Here is a 22,449-nt window from a genome sequence, read left to right on the forward strand (position 1 = left end):
ATCTCCACTATATGATAATCCCATGCAGTTTGGGGCAGAAACATGCAGTTTTTGCATGCAGTATAAATGTGTTATTTTCTCATATTCTAAAAATAGTGTATTTGAATATTTCTGCTGGGGTCCATAAACAGTCTTGGAATTGCATAAATTGACTGGAAATGAGCCCACTTGTATTCAGCAGGTACAGTAGGTTTTGAGGAGTTAACTATGTAAAAGTTAAAAGAATCTTCTATTTAGGGAACTTGGGATCCTACTACCATTTGGCATCTTAACAAAACAAAACAACAGGTGTTTGCTTTTGGCTCGTGGCCCACCATTAAGTTCCAGTTTTGGCCCTAAAAAGGGAAAAAGTTTGATGTAAGCACTTCACTGCAACAGATGATCACGCTAGGTAGTAGCGTGAAAGCGGTCTCGTGCTACGGGGAATTTCCCGTCCACGTGTCTGAAGACGCGCTGGAGGAGGCGGGACAAAAACAAACGCGCCGATTGGCTGCAGCGTCTGGATGTAAATCTGCATGCAATGCTCCGCCTCGGCTGAGATGCATAGAGAGAGTGGACGGACAGAAACACTGGCGTTTCTTTTTGAGAGAGAGGGGGGTTTATTTACTAATTTCCATCACCACGCCCAGACGGAGGAGTCAGTTTTTTTTGGAGAGCTGACGTCGGCGAAATGAAATCGGCTCGCAGCACTTTTCCTCCCAGAATGGAAGTAGTAGTCGTGGAGGTGATACGGACTTAAACTCGCCTGACTTGCCAGGATATTGAACCCGTTGTCCTTTTTCTTTTTTTCCCCCCTCTCTCTGAGTATAAGACAGCTTTTTACAACGAAGCCCATCTCTGTGGTAAGAAACACCAAAAACAACACCTTTAAATGTCCTTCAGTGTGTGGACACTTTACGCACCAGCTCTCACCGTTTAGTAACATCCGCGTCCTTAAAGAGGCAACAACGTGTTGCTGTTGTTGTTGAAAACAGCTGCAACTAACTTTGTTTCCATAGTTAGTACTTTACTGTATAAAAACCTTCAAAGGAATCCAACTAAAAAACTGTTTTTTAGTGTAATTCAGTCTGTAGTTCACACGACAGGTTTGAATTATACCGGCTTTCCCGGTTTACGCAGCTCAGTCGGTGAATGAGACTTCACACTGCAGCTCTGTCTGTTTGTGTTGTGTTTCTGCCTGTATTCATATGTTTATTATTATGTTATTACGATGTTATTATAGTATTTAACGCGTGTAAACGTGTAATTACACATTTTAGACGTGTCCATGTAGACAAATGTGTTTATTTTTTTACTTTCTTTTATGTCACTACACATGTGTTTTCAAGTCTCATTTTCTTTCTGACATAATTTAGGATTTAGAATTTTTTAGGTTTAGATTTTTTTTTATTTAAAATATCGCGAGATTCTGTCACCGCGTTGAGTAAGAAAAATGTAATTGATTTATTGCTAATTAATTTATTGCTTTTATTGGCCTTTTCTTGACTGTCTTGTTACCTGTTTATGTGTCTTTGTCCTCATTTGTTTGTTTTGTTGTGTTTTTAGCTTGACAGCCCTGTTGCTTGTCATTGCTACTTTTAATATTGACTGATGTATTTTTTATTATTGTAAAGCACTTTGTGATTTTGTATCGTTAAAGGTGCTATACAAATAAACTTTACTTACTTACTTGCTAAGAAGAGCTTATAAGTCAATTATAATGTGCATTCATTTAATAGACATGGTGTGATGTGAAGCTTTGGATACTATAGTGGATGGAAAGTGTGTCAAAACAGAGCTGCTGCCTCACCACCACCACCACCACCCTCCTCATCTCTCCCTCCTTCCCTTTTGTTAGGGTTGTTTAGTTTGCAGCAGGGGGAGCCACTGTCTGACACAAACACACACAACAGCCTGGACAGTATATAGAGCAAACCCTGGGTATCTTATCTGGAAGTTTTTCTGAGCCTTCCATGTTCTTACTCTTGTGTTTGTCAAAACAAAGCATTAAGTGGTTTTACACACAGGGTTTATTGTGAACGCACACAGTATAACGGTGAGGTCTGGGCATGCTATGAGAGAGACGGGCCCAATCTGCTTATGTTGGGTGAAGAAATGAAAACTCCTTCCCAGAGAGCTGGCAGGCTGACAGACCAGACCAGGGCAAGGAGAGTGGCTTAGGATTTTTCCTCAAAGACTGTCATTACCATTTTGCTGTGGACCCTAATTTGGAAGTGTGGTAGTAGTCTAACCCTGTATTACAACTCCATTGTGACTCGGGGGCTAGCTGTGTTGATGCAACTTGAGTTTCACCCATTATTTTGATAACTCTTTGACCCCACTATAAGATTCAGGGTCGAATGCAGTGCATCATTCGACTCTCTGGAGGGATTCCCAAGTGCTCCCTGAGACTCTTGCCACACTGCGGTAGAGATTTATAATCATTTTAATTATTGCTGTCATCAAGTTTCAGATATTTATATGTGCAGTGATACCTGTAATTGTTTGCTGTAAAAAAAAAAGTACCTGATATTATAAGTTAGTAATCATGGCACAGTTATTTAAGTAGCCAGGCTCCTGTCTACAGGGCTGCTTAGCACAGACAAAGAGATATTCTACCTCTCATTTAATCCAGTCAGCCAAAGTCTCATTTATGTAAATGTGGCTCAATCGAGTCTCCCGACCGCAGTGGATAGTGTGGTTTCATCACTGAGATGAACAGAGCCATTTGTCTATATAAGCACTGAGCTCTTTGCCACAAGTGAAGGCAGATCGTTTGCCTTTTTTTTTTTTTTTCTCTCTCTCTTCGCCAACTTGTCCATGTCCAGTGTGGTTTTATTGATTTGAGGGCACTCATTATAACCTAGACAGGTTGTCTGTAATAATAATGAATGCTTTGGAGGCATATTGAATGTGGCTGAGATCATCTCATCATGCCTAATGCAGACTCGTCCAAGGTTACAACCATCATTAGTGAAGGGATCTTAGGATGACAACTACTGTAGCGGTAATCTTTCTTTCTCTGCCCTGCTTCTTTTCAGGCTGCTCATTTTACAGTGCCCCCGTATGGACGATGAGGAGGATGATGTGTTTGAGCCAGACCCCCACTACTGCTGGCGCACCACATTCAGAGAGATAAAGTGCGAGGACCGGGGCACACAGACACCTGGCCCTGCCCTGGCACCCAACAACGGCATGCTGCCCTGTGGAGTCGCAGAGGAGCCCAGACCACTCTTCTACGGTGAGGCTGTGATGACATACCGTATTTCATAAGAGAAAAAGGAACATTGTCTCGTGCGTGATAGCCAGTGTTATAAAACCGAAGCACGAAACTATAATGCGAGACTTAGTGTGAGAAATGGGTAACAATGTTGCTGCACTGATCTCACGCCTGGCGCCTGATAGTCGTGATCACAGTGGCTTTTATGGTCTGCATGGAGTGTACCCAGCTGCTTTGCTATTCAAAAGGCGCCAGGCTGGCAGTGCAACTGAAAAGGACGTGACAGAAGTGCTCACCTGCGTAAGCAGCAACTGCACAGAGAAGTGATTATCAGTGACAGCAGAGTTACATTGGCGCCATATACAAGTAATCATTCCAGAGTAGCTCCATAACAACTCACTGACCTCAAATCTGTGTCATGTGAGATTGTTGTGTGTCAGTGACTGATGAAACACTTACATGACTCATATTGTTTGATTACAAAAAAAACACACACACACAACTGGGAAAGTTGTGGTTAAAAGTTATGCAATCGGATCGGTCAAAGACACGTTCAGCAACACTTGGCTGCTCTTTGTACCTGTTGCATAATTGGCATAGACGTAATAACAGTAAGACAAGAAAAACACCTTGTCAGGTGTCATTGCTGCACTTACATTTTTATATGGTTGTTGACAAAAATAATAAGTCTCAACCTTGACACTCAACAGGCAACGCGGGTTTTCGATTGCACTTCCCGGCACGCTTTGAGCTTGTCGGGGATCAGGAAGTGAGGCGACAAGAAAGTGAAGGGGAGCAAAACGGGATGGAGCAGCTACCCCGGCAGCAACCTGTGGCCCGCAGTGTGGAGGCCTGCATTGGCCAGAAACTCCAGCTGATAGGAGACCAGTTTCACCGGGAACACCTACAACTGGTGAGGAGATAATATGCATCCTGCTGACTGTACAAGACAGACTCCTTTTTGGCCTCTAGTTTGATGGCAGTAAACAAGTGCAACTGGCCAACCACTACCCCCAGCAGTAACAGAATCTCCACTTAGCGCACTTCATGAAGTGTTGCGTGCAGACAATCCTGATGTAGGAGTGTTTGACAGTTTTTACATTTGTTTAACAGATTGCTACCTGTGACTGCCATCAGGCAAACAAATCTTTTCCCGTTATTTGGATAGCATCTAGATAGGACACTTAAGCTGAGCTGGCAAAAATAAAATGCAGTAAAGCCAGGAGGATACACCGTTATACAAACCAGACTCTGACATTCACTTTATTATTATACTGATATGAGAAAAACACCATAAACGCCTCTTGTTTCTTCGCCTTTACAACACAGAAGTAGTAAAAAAAAACAGTGAAGAATTTCTCACCTCATTACTTTTTAATGCCGGAGGAAATTTAATTTGTTAAATAAGCCACTTTAGAAGCCAAATACTGCACAAGAACCAATTTGAAGGTGGAGGAGAGACTGATTTTTACCAGGAGCCGTATGCCCTTTTAAATGGGATTTGTTTAGTATGGACTGAAGACAGCTGGGGATCAATTAGCAGCTGAAACTTAATGTTAATGCTATATTTTGTTCTGATTATGGCTCATTGTATCTCGTAGTTTATATGGGTTTTACATGGACAGTCCACACAGCTCCACTGGCTTTACAACAGTGCCAAGCTGCAGATTAAGCATAACTCCACTGCCATCAAACTAGATGTTGTTGTGTTTGCGTGTGTCTTAATTATTTGATGTCAGGTTGGTAGGGGTGGGGGTAAAATCCAAGCAGAAAAAAGTGCAGTCCGCACAGTTTTTTTTTATTATATTACTTTAATCCCATGTTGATCCGACAAAAATTTATGGCGGGACAAAAGTTTGCTCTCTTTTATTGTGTTTGCTCAATATTTGTTTTGGAGAGACTGTGCACATGCAGGACTTGCAGAGCCCAGCGTTTCTTCCCCCCCCCCTCACCTACCCTCAAGCCGAAAACATTGCTGAACAAGGACAGCCCTTCCCCCCCACCTCGCCAACCCCACGCTCTCCCCCTGCCTCCTCTTCCTGTTTATTTCTCTCTCTCTCTCTTTTCTCCTGTTTCCTCCTGTGTGTGGAGGCAAGTGGCATGAAGGATGCCTGCCCTCAAACAACACATTACACTGTGGTCAGGGTGACACTGTCCACTGAGTCTGTGCGCTGCGTAAAGCTGCTTCTATGTGGGAGTGTCGTACAATCGTGACACCCCTGTCGCTGTAACATCAGAAAATATACACAAACCCTCGGGAGATATTCTGCAGTCTCTTTCTTGCACAAGTGGTTAACAGTCTTCACACGCATATTTATTCACATGTGCACACTTAAAAACATTCACACATGCTGATACGTCCAGGAAAAAGCAGAAGTGGCGGGAGAAGGTAAACATGTTGTAACCCGAAGCTCAGCGTCTGAGCCCCCAGGGGGACAGCTGTGGTCCCTTCCCTCGGCAAGGAGCGGCCACAGGAGACACTCAAATAAGAGGTCTACGCAGACATAAAGAAGGGGGGGCGGGGGGGGGGTAGGCTCCATAATGATGGTATAAGCATGTATATGAGGGAAGGAGGTTTGGAAATGAGCCGCAAATGATCAAGTAACAACCATCTTCAGTTGTCTTAAAACCTCCCTTTCGGGAAACGGGACCCTCCCTTCTCTGCACATAATATAATTACTTTTTTTTCACTTCATACTCTGAAGATAGTTTCTGATTTTACTCATGCACTTATCAAGTTATTTATATACCCCTGCAGATCAGCATGACTCATGTATTGTGACACTGGCAAACATGCACAGACAACCAGACATGAGAGTTGCTGCTGCGATGTGTGTGTCTGTGTGGCTGGGATCTACTGACGCACAACGGTGGCAGGCCTGGGTCAGGGGATGAGGAAGTAGCTTGTGCTCTTCTTTTGCTGGTTGAGTAAACAGCAGAGCGGACAGTCAGAGTGAGAACGGCCCTGTGAAGTCACATCCTGAAGCTACAAGTGACAGCACACAGATGCAATGATAGTGCGATAGTAAAAGAGCTATTAAGAGAATAATATTTGCACATGTATCGTGAAGAGTGAGGGAATTTTAATGCTAACTTGCATAGATACCAGCGTGACTACTGTTGACACTTCAAGTGGAGCATAACTTCATTTCTGCCAGTGTGTGTGTGAGTGTTCAGAGCCTGCGTGGCTGGCTGTTGCTGAGGGATGTTTTTACAACCCAAACACTGATGTGTGGTTTTGGATGTGTGATTCAACTGCAGCGTCTGTAATTGCTATTTCTGGCTCAGGTTGTGCAATTAATTACTGTATTGTGCCGTGTGTGTGTTTGTGTACATGCTCATGCATGAATACACCCATACTTGTTTTTCTGCATTTTGCCGTGTCTCACTTCTCACTATCACATGGTCTGACAGTCAGCACAAAAACTCTCACCTCATAATAGTGTTTCTGTTTGTCAGGTCTCATTCCTGTCTGCTCCTGTCAGTAGGCGATTGCGGTTATTCAGTGCAGACACTTGTCCCTGAGCCATTCAAGTGCCTTTGACTGCCATCGTCTTGATGGATTTGGGAGCAATGTGGCTGCGAGTGTGCTCCATGGGAGCCTGAGGCCCCTGGCGAAAGCAGGGATTAGGTAGCGAAGGAGTGCTGGTGGATGCTGACAGATAAATTGCTCCTCAGTCAGAGAGGGCTGGAGGGGACGCCGAGGTCCCATGAGTATGGCTGACATTAGCCGGCCCGCCATTCGAGACAAGGCAATAATGACTGTCACAATGGCAGGAAGACTGCTCCAGCCTGCACAGGGCAAGGAGCAGGGTTAGGTTTCATCCCCATGTTTTTTTAAGAGAGACGACTCCTGATGCTTTCGATAGAAGGTGTTGAAAGCAGGGTTGAATATCGCCTGTGTGTGTGTGTGTGTGTGTGTCTGTGTGTGTGTGTGTGTGTCTGCACACACGCAGTGTTTGTGGCGTTATCTCTTGACTGTTCCAGTAAGGGCACGGCACTCTTTCCTTTCAGCACTTGTAGAGTGGAGTTGCACTGGAAATAAAAACATATGAAGCTAGCTTTGGATATTTACTTTTCATGAATTATTCTGTGATGATGATAGTCTATTTGTGCAGCTCTCTTTTATCTAATACCACAGCTCTTTGTAATTCTCCTCGTCTCCTCCCTCATGTGACTAATCCAGAGTTTCTTGCTATTGAGGCCGGTTTGTTTGCACAAGCGATAAGGCAGAGCTTCTGAGCAGCTGGCTTGACAGACAGCCCACATGGGGCACTGATAAAGCACATCAGGCTGGTGTCAGAGTGACGACACCGAGCATCTGGCTAGAGTCTGCCGCTCTATCGCTGGCTAAATTTAGAGCCCGGGTCTCAGTTTGACAGTTGGTGGCGTGACTCATGACTATAAGAGTTGTGAAAGGCCTTTGCACACCTCTTTTTCTCACTCTCCCCCTCTCTTTCTTTCTGTTTGTCTCTCTCTCGGCTTGATAGAGAAAAGGGCAAAAGGTCACCGTCACAGGAACATTCTGTTTCTGTTTATAAAGATTAACTGCTTCTCATGTAGCTTGTAGTAAATACACAAGCTCTGTAGCGTCGGTTGACTCATCTTACTCCTACAACTTTTACTATCTAATGTTGAAACTCTGAGCTTCATTAAAGCAGCAGTGGGTAGAGCAAATAGGATTTAAAAAAAGTTATTTTTATCAAACGGTCACTATATCCTGACAGTAGTGCATGAGACAGGTAATCTGAAAAAAGTGTGCCTCTGTGTCCTCCGGTGCTCCTAATGCATCTGAAAACAGTTGAGGAAATATCAAACACCGCCCACCAGCCGGAGCACAGCCAATAGGAACGCTCTCTCTGAAATGACCTGTGATTGGCCAAAGTCTCCCGTCATGAGCTAGATGTTTTTTAAAGCCTGAAAACAGAGCTATGAGGAGATGAAGAAGTCTAGTTATCTCTCAGAGCACTTGGATTACAATATGCTGAAAGGTTATTATGGGATTTTTTGCCCGATGATGCCAAAAACGTTCTGCCTACTGAAACTTAAAGTATTACACATATATACAATATACATATAATTGCACATATGCAGCCATTCTGCCGTCCTCTTCTTTGATCCCAGAGTTGTAACTTGACTGTAGTCTCTCATGTACTTTAGTTTCAGATTTAAAAGACGTGCCAAGTCAAGCCATGCTGGCTGCCAGCTCATCCACTCTGTGCTGCATATAAATACTGCCTTATGTTTATATGAAGCAGACATTATGCTATTATCATGTCCTTATCAAAATATCCCCAGGCAAGATTTAGATAAGTCATAACAGAGAACTGATTTCATCAAGGCTCCCATGGTCTTTTTTTTTACCTCTCCATTTTTCTTTTGAACAAAAAGCCAGCAAGAGTAAGAGAGTAGTAACATACACACATGCTGGTCGGAAACCTGGCGAAGCTTATGCAACACCCCGCAATGTTCACCACAAATTGATAAGAGCAAAGAGAGGCTTATCACAATGGCAGTTCTTGGCTGCTAACTAGGTCAATGTTTGGACACCACCTTAACAGTCATGTCAATACGGGGCGTATCTAATCTCTGCCTTTAGATATTTTGGCTTTAGTAAACAATAGCAGAATGTTGCAGAGGAAAAGGTAGTTCACTTTGGTGCATTGTCATGAGAAAAGTAATCTCAAGTCTCCCTCCGTTTACAACTATTATGGTCTGTAAATAGCCGCTGCATTATCAGGCGTGGTGGAGTCTGCCTTTCGTCTGCTGATGAGCAGACAGACTACTGTACCTCTCATACAGATACGTGTTTCCAGAGCGCTCCCTCTCTCTCATCAAGAGCTCCCTAATCCCATTCAGTGCAATTATCTTATCTCAGCTTCTCAATGGCAGCGATAGCATTATCCCCCTAATCGCACACAATCCAATTGGCTCGCAAACCCGAGAGAGTCTCCGCTCCTGAGCCACTGGCTGCCGGTCTCCGCCGGGAAGATTAGAAAAAGTGTGACCGTATAATGAATGTGTTGCATGTCTGTTGGGAAGCCCGGATTGTGATCCCGAACACAAAGGGAGGCCTCTCTAATAAGTATTGTTGGGGACAGAAGCAGACTGTTGTGGAAATATGAGCGTTGTTCCGGTGTCTAGTTTTGACTTACCCTGTTCTCAGTTGACCCCTTTCACTGTTTTCACTGTCAATCAGCACACATCACACGCAACACCAACTAGTGACTATTTCTAGCACTGTATTTTGTTATTGAGTTCCAGTAGAGTGCACTAACCTGTATGTTTTTGTCTTCATTTGTTGCTCCAGTATCATCGAAACCAAAGGAACCAGGGGCGGATGTGGTGGCGCCTGGCCGCGACTCTGCTCAGCCTTCTGTTTGACAGGGGGTTCATTGCTGGAGGAGGTGGAGCAGGACGGAGGTGAGGGGGCTCTCCCCGTCTGTCTGAGGGACTGGACTCCTAATGGCACTGTCAAATCTAACACGGGTCTGTTTTGGGGGGGGGAAAGAAAGGAGACAAAGGGTCACCGCGGGACGGAGACAACCAACTTTTATACAAGGTCGTGTGTTTTTTTTCTTTCCGAGAAGATGCCATGATGCTCCGAGATTCCTCTACAGGACAATGTTCATATTTTGGTATACGTGTGGTGTAGTCGTTTTGTACAGTACAACGTTCCTGTTGAAATTTTTGCACTTCAACATGTATCCATCTTTAATGACCTCCACAGACCCTGGGAATGCCTTATTCAACTGCCAGAATGAGTATTGAGCAATTTTGAGATGAGGCGAGATGAGATGGTTAGGAAATGAAAGGAAACGTGGCGTGAGGTTTTCTGAAGTTTCCCAAGTGACCAGACAAAGTTGATTTACTAATTTCCAAAGAGGCAACTTCTCAGAACAAAAGCATTTTGCACCTCACCTCAATGGGACATTTATCTTTTCTTAATTTCTTTATTTTGCTGTCTGTTTTTAGTTTTTCTTACTTCTCCATTTTCTTTGGTATGGTATTACGTTTGAACACGATCCCTCAGTAGCATTCACAAATATTGGGAACAAAGTTTCTGCACATGAAAAAAGTCTGCACACTTTAACTTGTGATCTAAATATCCTTTTTTTTTAATATGCACAGTTGTTTGTAAGGCAAGCCTTTCTTCAGTCGCGTGCTACATGACAGAACATTTAGATGACTCAGGAAGTATCGGGGTGGAGTTTGCAGTACTGAACGTCATTGACTGGTCAAACACGCCTGGTGACTGCCAGCACACCTGTGAACAACAGCATACAACAGCTAATATTGATATTAGAAATTGGGGATAATGAAACTGAAAACAAATTTTTAAAAAGCAGTTAGCTGTAATTAATGAGTATTATTTTTAAATGACAGCGAGAAGTGCATAATCAACAGTCATTACTTTTAATACCAACACACTGTTTAAATCTTTTGGGCTACACCCAAACATTTGAAGAGATCATTTTTATTGACATATTATATATGACTTATTACTACCGTTACTGATTCATTTCAAGTTCTGATTATGCAACTCCCCTTATTGTATTATTACTTCCTTAACACAGCTACTCTGTGTCTGCATGTTGTCTGAGATGTAGCACACTAAAGAAGGCGCGGAAAGAACCTTTAAAGGATGCATGAAAAGATATTTAGATTAAAGTTATGTCGTGCTGACTTTTGCATGCGTTTTAGAGGTCTAGCACCTGTGCACTAAATTTTAACATTAGAGTAAAGCACATTGTTTGTAATACAGAGCAAATTTAAGTATTCTTTACCTAAATAGTAACAAAACAATTTGGCTACCATAAAGATTTTAAAACTTCAGTGAGAACACCCGATATTCTTCCCTCCGTTGTTCCCACATTCATTCCCACATTCAAGTCATCCCTGTGTTTTCCGTGTGTTCTTTTCATGTGATTGTTTTCAGACCTCCATGCCCTTGAAGTGGAGCTGTGGATCCACTGTTTTTGCACTAGACGTACACCCTTCAAGAGTTCAGATTGTTACCACGCTAACCTCTGTCTTGTATGAAGGTTTTCAGTTATGACTTGTTTTCACGCCTCAACATTTCAGATGTATTCACTCTTTATGTCCAAGACAAATAATCAATGTTGAGAGACCTGACTGAACGCAGTCTGGGATATGGATTGGATTCTGGAAATTTCACGCACCAGTGTTTCAGGCTACAATAGAGTTACAATAGAGCCTCAATTGAAAGGTTTCTGTCCTGTTTTGTTTTGTTTTTTTCTTTTTCACAGCCCGTGTGTGTTCTGAACACCAAACAATACTGCATAATCAATCTGTGAAACAGATCGTCTCAGGCTACTTTTACGGGGTTTTACATCATTTTATATTCTGTTGGGTGATCTTGTATTGTCTTTGGTGCTCAGATCCAGATTTGAGACATTTTTAGTACATATAACCACTCAGCAGACAAAAAGACAAAAGTGAAAAAGACTGTAATTATTGTTGAAATATGAATATGTTTAAAGACACTGTTGAAGATGCTGTTTGTTATATTTTCCATTGCTGAACCCAGGCCAACTCGTGGACCCAAGGAGCAGTACATATCAGGGGTCTGTAATTACTCGCTCCTTACAATGTGTCAAGTTTATCACTGCATAATTAGGGTTTCCTCTCATTCTCTTAAAGATGTCTCAGGGACAGACTTTGTGGGCTACTGGTGACCTTGAGAATCTGTTACATGGTTAGAAGAAGAGCAGTGTTTTCATCCGTTTTATTTATGACAAAACCCCTCGAGGTGTCGTCAAGTCTTTCATTTTCATTTCAGTTTTAAAAATCCTCTCGGCCAATTTCTCAGCACACATATATAAAGGTACAGTTTGACTGAGGAGACTGAGGCTGGCTTGCAGACTGTGGTGGTGACGGGGGCTACTGAACGTGTAGACGTGTGAGGTGCACTGAATGTGGTTGTGGTTATATAGTTTCCTGCGGATCCTGAACGCTGAGCCAGTCCCTGTAGCGCCCCTGTCTCACCACTGGCTCTTGACTTCCTTTTTGTGCTGCTCCTTTATTACATTGTTCATCATTGGTTCATTTTTCTTTGTAATTTATTTTCTTCCTTCTTATTTATTTTTGTATATTTGCCCATTTCTACTGTATACACCCGTGTGTGCAATTACTTTCCTTTTTTTTTGTTTTGGTCTTGGACTTGCTTCAGTTGTTTGACTGTGCAGAGCAAGTTGGACTGCATTGTACTGGACATTTCTTCATATGATACTCAACCCAAATTCTACTTTTTGGAGTATCGCTCATCTCCTGTAGGCTCTAAGAAGGGTTTAGTTTTATGAAGAACAGCAGCTATGGTCTGTTAGAATTCATGTTGGTTACAACGTTTGCATAGTGCAATAACACGGTCATTGTTTCGCCAAAATCCACTGCTTCTGTCAGCGCTTCATAGCAATGAGGTGGACAATATTGAGTAGAAGAAATAGCGTATTCATCCATATATCCAAAATGTAACTGTTGGAATACATTGAAACCAACATGAATTCACCGTGACCACAGCTGCTGCTCTTCATGAAGAAGAAAACTACAAGCCTCACCTTTCAAGCCTACGGGATGGGTGTTTGATTCTCAAAAAATAGATTCTGGGTGGAGCGTTTCACTTAAAAGGTTGTGATTTTCCAGGGAAGGGCCCAACCAATTCAGACCTTTTTCATTATCTTCCACCACCCCATTTCACCAGTCATCATGGGTAGATTCACAAAATGCGGTTTAGAAAAGCAGCAGCTTCAACGCAATTTAACCTTTCAACAGGATGTGACCTTTCCTTTGTAATTAATGAGTCATTACCCATCCCACCCATCGCTAATGATACACATGACAGTAGAAATGCTTCAAAACAGAAAAAAGGTTGCCTTCATATTAAGTCACAGGGCGTTTGTTTATGTGTTCAATTCTTTAATCTTGATCATTGTGTTGTAATCAACATGCACTGGAAAGTACTTTGTTTCTGTAGATCCCATGGGTCCCTTATCTGTTGTGTGTTAACGTATAGTATATACTCTGGATTGTTCTCTCGGGCTAGTCTTGCCATGTGTCAGACGTATATCTGTGCATTGACCAAGTAGGCTCGGATTGACGGCCTGTTTGATTTATTGGAAAGGGAAACAAGCCACCGTGGTGCCCTGTATAATTGTGTTAGAATGAGGTTCCCAAACTGCACTCATCACATTATATGTGAGTGTGGAGGATCCCTAGAGTGGGACATGTATTTTATGGAAACCGTCAGTGTCTTGAATTTTGTAGTCCACTTTATATAAATTTGAAGTTTTTCGAGGAAGGTTTTGATTTTTGATTTTTTTTTAATGATAACATTTCTTCTTCGTGGTCTTTCTTAACTTTTTAAAATGTATTTTCTTAAGAAAAAGGGTGTGCTTTTATAAGGACAGTTCATTGCTTGTAAAATAATTTTGAATACGAGTAGGATCCTTTTGAAGTCCATGAGATCAAGGGCATTTTTTTTTATATGAAAAATGAACTTGCAACATTCCTTGCACATCTCATCGTGGTGTATAAAGAAAAAACCAAGCAAACCAAAATATTTCATGGTTGTGGTTAACTTGGCTCATGAGCTTATAGCTGTGGACTATTTGCCCTTCTTTAAAGAACAGATAAAGTGTACATGTATTTCTAAAAAACCCTGGAATATGCCTTTAACTGCTCAGTTTCAACGAAGTCTTGATTATCACACACTCTCTGTATACCAAGAAATGAGACCCAGCGAAAATGTAGCATTTTTGTAAACATTGACTGTGTGTTTTCGAGACTCTACTGTGCACTCATTTTTTTGTGTTTATATATATTTTTTGGTTGTTGATATAATATGGAAGTAAAGACAATTTGTTATGTAGTGCAATATGCTGTACATATGGAGCTTTGCTCTACAAATCTTTTTTCTGGATTTCTTGTTGTTTATTGGTACTTTTTTTTTTTCAATAAAATTTTATTGAAGGTGTCAAGTTGAATCAAGTTTATGTCTTTACATCAACGCATACTACCATGGTACCCATGCTCTACTTAAAGCTAGAGTTGGTAATGTTGAGAAATTAGCAAGAGAACGCTAGATTTTTAAAATTATCCAACCGAAAAACCCAGCCCAGTGTTGCCAACTCATTTCCAATGAAAGTAGCTATAACATCAGCTCCAAAAGTCCCTAACTCTAGAGAGAAAGTTGGCAACACTGACAACCCGTCCCTTCAGGCCTCCCTCCAAAGCCACTCCCCCACAATTATCATAATGAACATAAACAACGAACATGGCTATTGTGGGTACTTACAGCTGTCAACCTGGCAGCTTGTGGAAGACTCCGGTCATTTGATTTATTGACTGCTGTCGAGATGTAATGAGAAATTCAAAAAAATATAACAAAAACTGTTTTTGAAGAAAACTACCAACCCTAGCTTTAAGACAAAGAAAAAAAACTTCAAATTGTCCTTAACGTGTAAGAAAAACAGGAGAAACGTGTGAATTCAGAGAAATACAACTCCACTAATGGCTCAAGTGCAATAGGAACATCAGATGAGGAAGAACATACATAAGTCCAGTCTTTCACACCTGAAAACTGCTGCTGTTTTCTCTTCACTTGATGTCGATGCTCCTGCACTTGGACTAAAAAAATAGTACAGAAGAATTAATTTCCTCCTTTGCTCTTTTAAGCCCAAGCTTTTACTTTATGGACTTGTATTGTGAAAGTAAGCCACTGATGGATTAGCCTTAGTATCTGAAGCTAGCCATGCGTATGACAGAAACTGTGCCCATCACATCCCTCCTGCTGTTAGGTCATTAAATTAGTGGGAGCACCGGGGCTTCCAACCCTCTCTAATAACCGCTGTCTGCACTCTACACACATACAAGCAAGTGTTGCATGACAACTGAATGAGCCTATGTATAGAGCAAATGAGCAGAGTTACCTCACACTGCATTGCTGTCGCCTCCTGAAAGGTTAAGGCCAACGCTGCTGAGCCTGCAGATTAGTTACACTGCAGCGTGGACGCCCTCGAGGCATGGGACTGATTGATTACTTTTGACACATATAAACATAGAAGTTTAGTGGGTATTGCTGGTCTGTGTGGCGAGAAAAAGTGCAGTTTTTTTTTTATATGGATGATAGTTTTTAATATCTGTCCAATATATAAGTACTTTTGTTACAAAGTGCGTACAAACACACCTTGTTGCTCTTTTATTCACCAGACCAGACTACTTACAGTCACCCCCCTGGAGGCTGACGCGTGGCACTTCCATTGTCATACGTGCCAGGTACGGTTTCACGCTTCGCTGACACCTGACTCACCTGTTTGGCCACTTCCAGCAAAAGAACTACCTTGTCTGCGGCCCCCCCGACGCAAACACATGCACACAATGACATAGTGTGTCAGAGGATGTGGTTGAAACAGAACAACAGCTCCTACCCCAGTCACGGTTGGTTGAGAGTACACAACTGCTCAGCGCTCCCCTCCTAATCCTGTTTCTTTAGGTGTTCTTAGTGTAGGAATCTCAAGCCTTAATAGGAGCTAATTAACGGTGCTATTTATACAACTGTCAAAACATATAAAGATCATGTGACTAGAGACCTGGGTGTCATCTGTGCAGAGGGGATATTAGCCTAAATTTCAACCCTGTGTGCCAAGGATGCCCCCTGTCTCCTTCGTTGTTTACCTCGGCTTCATGGCTCCTACGGCCCCTTCCTCTATGCTCAGCACTTTAATAGGGAGAGCATCGGCTTTCCCTGGCCCAAACAATGGCTCCTCTGTTCCCCTGGCCTGGCCGCCTGCTGAAAGAGACACCCATTAGAGAAGCGTCTATCTCTGGGGTCAGGCCCGGGGGTCACGCACAAGTACGGCTCTTGTTTATGTCTGCAAAGCCAATGAAAACAGTGCAGCCTACGTCGTTAACTCCTACTCGCCCGGCTCTCCGGCAGACTGAAGAGGAGTTTCTGCTCGAGTTAAAGTTGCAGAGTGCAACGCATTCAAGCACAGCTTCAATTTGTCCCTCTCACTACTGCGCTAAAGTGGTGCCACTAAGTGAATAAAGTAGCTGCGTGAGAGAGAAAAACAGCAAATTAGCGTTGACAGGCACCTCGGCACCTGCTCTGCAGCACCAGCCGCAGATTCTCCCCCCAGCCCCGAGAGCCGCTTCAAGTAGTTCCTCACTCAAGCACACAGGGGCAATTACTAAATTATCACCTGTGAGCTCATCCTTTTCATTGAGCTGTAATTTTAATGTAGGTATGATTTGAGGACAGGAACTCTGAAAGTCTGAAATTACATTAATGAGTCTGTGACTGTTTTAATTTGCTAACAGCAACATAGAAAGGGCTGCACAGAGAAAAAATTAAGACTAAATGAATTGTTTTCAGATTCCATTACATCAGTGAGGAAGCTTGTTTATGAGTCATATCTCACACTACAGCTCAAACTGGAACTGGTGTGCATGAATGGTTCCTGTCCAAAATAAGAGAGACAAGTAACTTAAGGATTGACATGAAGTTTTGTACATTCATAATAAATCCTACTGACTTGTTGACTTGTTTTTTAGTGAAATATCTCCACAGCTATTGGATGGATTGCATTGAAATTTGGTAGAGACACTTGTGTCGCCCCTTAGGATGAATTGTGATAACATTGTCGATCCTCTGACTTTCCATCTAACGCCATCATCAAGCTGTAATTTGTCCAATACTTTAGGTTATGACCAAACACTGCAAAGCTAATAACATTCCCATCAACCTCAGCTGTATGTTACTATTGGCACGTTTCCACCAAGCAGTCCAGTTCATTCAGTTCAGTTTGTTACACATTAGAACGGTTATTTTTGCGTTTCCTTTAACAAAAGTTGTGGATGGTACCAATAGAACCGCTCCATTCTTGGTACCACTTCAGCCGAGGTTCCAAGCGAGCTCAGCCTATACTAGAAGGTGGAGTTAAAACACTGTAGACCACTGATTGAGAGAGAATCGCCACTAGTGCGACTGCACAAACCCTCTGTTTTCAAATAGACAAGTTACAGTACGGTAGCGATCCCAATTTTGAGTTCACAAACCAGATTCTTAAAAAATGGCAGCTCGCAACACTCAACTACGCCGTACAATTAACAGCTCAAAGCTGTGTACAGCCTCACAGAGCTGCTAGCACGGCTGTTGACTCTTGGGTCTCGTTGGTTTGATTGTGGTTATGTTCTTAGCACGCATGTTTGAGCGGTCCACGTCTATCACTATGTTGAACAATGAAGATGATATCTGCCATGTGTGAACCACACAGCCACTCCCACTACCCATACTCCCAAACAGCCCCAAACATACACCTAATCCTCCCTTTTTCAAACCTGACAGCAGCAAAACACGGCAGGCACGACAGCTCCACTTTGAATTAAATGGAATGGTAATTGTTAGTTATGCAAAAATGCAAAGTTTTCCTTCTTTGTTGAACAAAACCATTGTGAACTCGCACGCTTCGGCTTCATGTCAAATGAAAAACTCAGTGAATTAATAGTGCATTTGGGAAAAGTGATAAATCTGTTTACACATGAGTAGAAAACATGTTACACCAAACTTAACTCCTTCTAGTGTCAGGGCGAAGGAACGTCGCCGCCTCAGCCATAGATGTGTTTGAACACTTTCCATTCTCCTTTCTCCCCTCGTTGCACACATCTGGTGCTCAGGCGGGAAGTTGTCATGGGAATAAGCGGCTAAGCCAACAGTGTTGCATGTCGCCGTGCAGGGGGAGAAGGAGGGATCGGGGTTCAGCTGGGCATGCCGTGGGCGCAGCAACTCAGCAACCATCCCCTCCTCTCTCTGCTGTGACTGAACACAGCTGACCTCCTCTGGCACCAAGACACCAACCCTAACCCCCACCTCAGCCACCCTATCACAGCTGGGAGGAGAGCGTGCAGAAATTGATCTGTTAACACTTTGTAGCTGATAATCAAATAAACAGTTCTAGTTTTGCTTGTGTAACTGGGTCATTTTCTCACTTTTAAAACTCCCCCGTTTCCAACTTCTCCTTTAATCTGCCGTGCTCGACCGGCTCTTTTCTTTACGCTCTCTGCTAGAGGAGAGGTTGGGCAATCACTACACAGCACTGTGAGTTCCCTTTGTTTACCAAGAGCAACCCAGCAGAGCGCAGTGCTTTGTTGAGCAGCAGTCACTCCCGGCCTCACAGCTGTGACACACACACACATGCACAGAGCTGAAATCTCTGACTCACAAACACACTAGCAGTATCCTGTGGTCAAGGGGAGGGATTTAAAAAATCCTCAGAGCACAGCACATGAACCTGCTGAACTTGTCCTCTCTCCGTCTCCTGCTGGCTATTGTTCTTCCCCTCTACGTTTTCCAACTTTATCGCAAAATCTTCGTACTCAACCACCACCATTTGGACCCAATTAAAAGATACACCCTGTAAAGCCTGCACACAGCAGGCAGCTGTCTCTCCCCACGTGTGAAAATCCATTCACTCGGCGTGTAGCTGCGAGAGACACTCGCCCAGCCTAATTATGATGGGGGATGTCACTCAATAGACAGTACATAAACAAGCAGGGTCATTGTTGGGAGCTAATTGGCAGGAAAAAGGTTCCTGTAGCAAGATAAAAATAAGGAGTCACTGTGGTTTCCTGAGGACACACGAGGAGCCCTCTGCGCTGGCACGGCCTGTGGTGTGCAGTAATGAGAGAAGAGCCCGCCTCATGCCCGCTTTCCAGACGCACTGTCGTCGTGAGCAGGCAGCACGCATAAAGAGCTGCATAAAGCCCTCCGAGCTACAGAACCGGGCCAGTTCAGCGGGTGCGTTTTTTTTCCTACCCAGCAGGTTGGCAGCGCGCCAGAGACGTCAGCCTGTCTTGTTAGCACACCTCACCTTGATAACAGGAGTGTGGAGAGAGGGATGAGGCCGAGGAAGAAAAACAACCAGCACACCAGGGGTGGGGCTCTGGGACAAATGTACGTGTGTGTGTTTGTGTAGGTTTCAGTGCGTGTCGGCTCATGCAATGGACCTCCTCCAAACAGTAACAACTGCAAAAACATTGGGTTGAGTGTTAAACTCAGAGCAGTTTTTCCGAGCTCATGTTTCACAACAGAGCACCAGGCGCTCCCTCCCTCCCTCTCTCTCTCTCCTTTTCTCTGACTTTTTGTCTCTGGCCTCCCATCCCCCACTTCCCTCCTACTCTCTTTTTTCCTCGCTTATTGGCCCTGTTTTTCTGCACTCCCTCTTTATCTGTATGTCTATCACATACACATACACACAAAACTTCTCAATCGCCTCCCCCCCCACCCTCCATCCTTACATACATAACCCTCCTCCCCCCCTCCCTGTGTTGCTGGCTGTTGTTGCTGACTGACAGTGCTGATTTACTCCAGGTTTGGCCGTCCGCCAGCTCATCTCAAACAATTGCATGAGCCACAGGGCCGGCTGGCTGAGCCAAGTTTGGATGGCAATAAACAAAGTCGTAGATTGGCTCCTCTCCTCTCCTCCCAGTCCAACCCCAATCTTTGTGATCACTATGAAACTTTGAGAACATTACTCTTTAGATTTTACTGTTACCAAATGTTCGGAGTCCCTGGGAGACCCCTTACTGGGATTAAATATAGCTGCACATTATTTATCCAAACGAGCAAAACCAAGTCTTTCTATTACATTACCTTTGTCTATTTCTATCTCTTTCTCTCTATTTCCCTCCGTCCTTAATTGTCCCTCAGGAAGAACAGTCCAGACGTTGACCAACCAGTTCATCTCGTCTCTTCACACACAGCTGTCTCAGCTAGCCGTCGCTATCCCTACACGCTGATTGGCTAATTCCATTTCCCAGACGACTGTGGGTAAACTCTTGAACCCGTACTTCTCAAAGACAGTGCTCGGGACCTGAAACGGGGGAACCACCTGGGACCAAAGCTCAGAGAACGGAACGCACTCCAATCATCTCGTTTGTTGCGTCTCATCATTAACCTGCGATCACCTCCATCCCACCGTGGGAGGACATGAAAACCCTGTTTAAGATAAACAAAACAACAGATACACAGAATCTCACTAATAACTTCGGGGAAATTGGGACAGTGGATATGTTTGTGCGGGGATTATCATAATGTCTGTAATGAAGCTGTAATTATATTCCTGTTTTTCAAAAACAGTAACTTTTTGTAGCGTGTTTTTGGCAGAATGGCTCCATTAAAAAACAAAAAAACGGTGATTCTGACAGGCGGTCCCTGCAGAACTCCATCAGGGGAGCGCGGTAAAGCAAAAACAAGACAAGCCATTCCAATGAACAGATTTGCTCATAAATAATTCTCTTCCAAGACAGTTGTATGAATTTCAAATGCAGATGGAGATGAGGGTGGGCTGGAAAACAAAGTATAACGTGCACTCGTGTGCAACATTTGTCTTTGACAAGTCCAACCCAACAGTTAAACAGATTGCGGCGATGATAAAAAAAAATAGCTCACCACTTCTATTCGCATGCTGTTTGTTGGACAAACCTACAAATACTATTATGGCCTGAAGGGTTGACCTTAGCTCCTTGGTATTTCACTTTGTGCTCCATGTAGAGCTGTGAACCGTCGTGTGCTAACTATATGCGATGTGGTTGGGTTGACCTTGCGACGTTTATGTCTACTCCTATTACAGATAATTGTGCTTTCCAGCAGTGACCTTCTTGTTCTGAGAAAATTAGTTTTTGGTCTTAGTCTACTCCACCAACCTGACACCACACACGCACTGAAACAAAACAACAACTGCACATCACCCACTCAAGGTGATGTGAAACTCCTACAACCAGCATGATGTGAAAGTATCACCGTGGTGTGCTCGCTTTTGTGGCGTGCATTGTGTTCCCCTCTGCGCTGCGACACCAGGCAGACAGCTCTGCAGACTTGTGAGGGGTGTGAGGGTTTCATGTGACTGTGGCTGTGCGCTGTGTTGTGGTGCGGTGAGGTGTGGTAAGGACGGGCCCTGCCTACCGAACGGCTGCGACGCCGAAGAGAGACGGCGGTGAGCCTTGTGGTCGCAGCAGACGGGAGTGCGGTCGCTGAAACTCACCATGCAAGGCAAAAAGTAGGCAGGGGCTCTCAACTGTAGCCTGACCGCTCCGAAAGCCACCAGCATACCATGTTATTACATCCTATTGAGCATTATAACATGGCTGATCATTTGGGTTCGACATGCACGGAGCTGACCAGCTTGTCACAATTGCAGTGTAGAGATGTCTGCAAAACCGCGAGCCCCCACCTATCCCGCTGGCAAAATGTTTATACAAATCAAGGTTGTTTTGCACAATGCCTCCTGATACTGTTTTCAAGGTTTCCTGGTGGAAAACAGTGAGTGAGCACGATCTGGCACAAAGGAGATAACACAGATGTAAATAACTCCTCATCTGCCGCTTTCGGTGACAACAAGAATGCCTAACACCATTGTTTTTGGCACACCCTGACCTATGACAGTTGTCCGTGTTTGACAAGATCACAGCCCGGCCAGATAATCGCACAGAAGTTGGCTCTTACTTGAAAACAGAGAGAGTTCTCTATCATCTCCCCCTGTCGTTATCTTACCTCCAGCATGTCCCCTATAATGGGTTTACACTGAGAATCAAGCAGATTAACAGCATTAGGCTTAATAAATCCAGTCATGGGCGTGATAAAGACGGGGCTGGGGAATCTAAGCTGTAGCCGGTCCCTCCCTGCTGGGCTCCAACATGGGAGCGCCGCTCTAATCTGGATACCAGTGGGGGGATATCACTCTGGGAGAAATGACATCAGCTCTTACTGGTAAAGGTAAAAAACTGATGCAATAATGGACATGGTGAATATTTATATCAAGCATCAGAGTGTGTAATGAAATGCAAAGATGGTACAATAGAAATTCAGAAGAAGCTCCATGGAAGCAATGACTCAATATAACAGTATGCTAAATCTGCTGTAAAGTATGTAGCTATGGAAACTTTTGCCCATTTCCTACTGGACAAAAAAAACAACACCCACTAACATCTGGATTCTGTCTTCAGCGGGAATGGTTACAATCGGCCTTCATTCTTGGGACAAATAACTCTGCAGTAGTCACAGGTATTTATCGGCTCCAGGTCCAATTGACAGTGATGGAAATATGACACCCTGGTGGACATGCTCATTTTTACCCCTTTTCCAGTGCAATGCTATGTGACGCATGTTGAAGTGAACATATAATAAATAAAATCAACAGGGATTTGGACAATTATTATGTAAGGGATAATGTACA

General features: G+C 43.5%; 1 protein-coding gene and 1 long non-coding RNA gene across 2 annotated transcripts in view; one reads left to right on the forward strand and one right to left on the reverse strand.

Moving 5' to 3' along the window:
- Positions 1-529: 529 nt before the first annotated feature.
- On the forward strand, positions 530-14,193 carry bmf1 (BCL2 modifying factor 1). The gene is made up of 4 exons (XM_037746826.1): positions 530-842; positions 3,021-3,220; positions 3,910-4,112; positions 9,510-14,193. The coding sequence occupies exons 2-4, from the start codon at positions 3,046-3,048 to the stop codon at positions 9,624-9,626; spliced, it is 495 nt and encodes a 164-aa protein (XP_037602754.1). The 5' UTR covers positions 530-842; positions 3,021-3,045; the 3' UTR covers positions 9,627-14,193.
- Positions 9,476-22,449, reverse strand: part of LOC119474662 — an 87,330-nt gene continuing 74,356 nt past the window's right edge. The window contains exon 2 of the long non-coding RNA XR_005203610.1: positions 9,476-9,690. This is a non-coding gene — a long non-coding RNA (uncharacterized LOC119474662). The remainder of the gene's footprint in view (positions 9,691-22,449) is intronic.

Source organism: Sebastes umbrosus, chromosome 16, assembly GCF_015220745.1.
Source record: "Sebastes umbrosus isolate fSebUmb1 chromosome 16, fSebUmb1.pri, whole genome shotgun sequence".
In the NCBI taxonomy this organism is placed as follows: Eukaryota; Metazoa; Chordata; class Actinopteri; order Perciformes; family Sebastidae; genus Sebastes; species Sebastes umbrosus.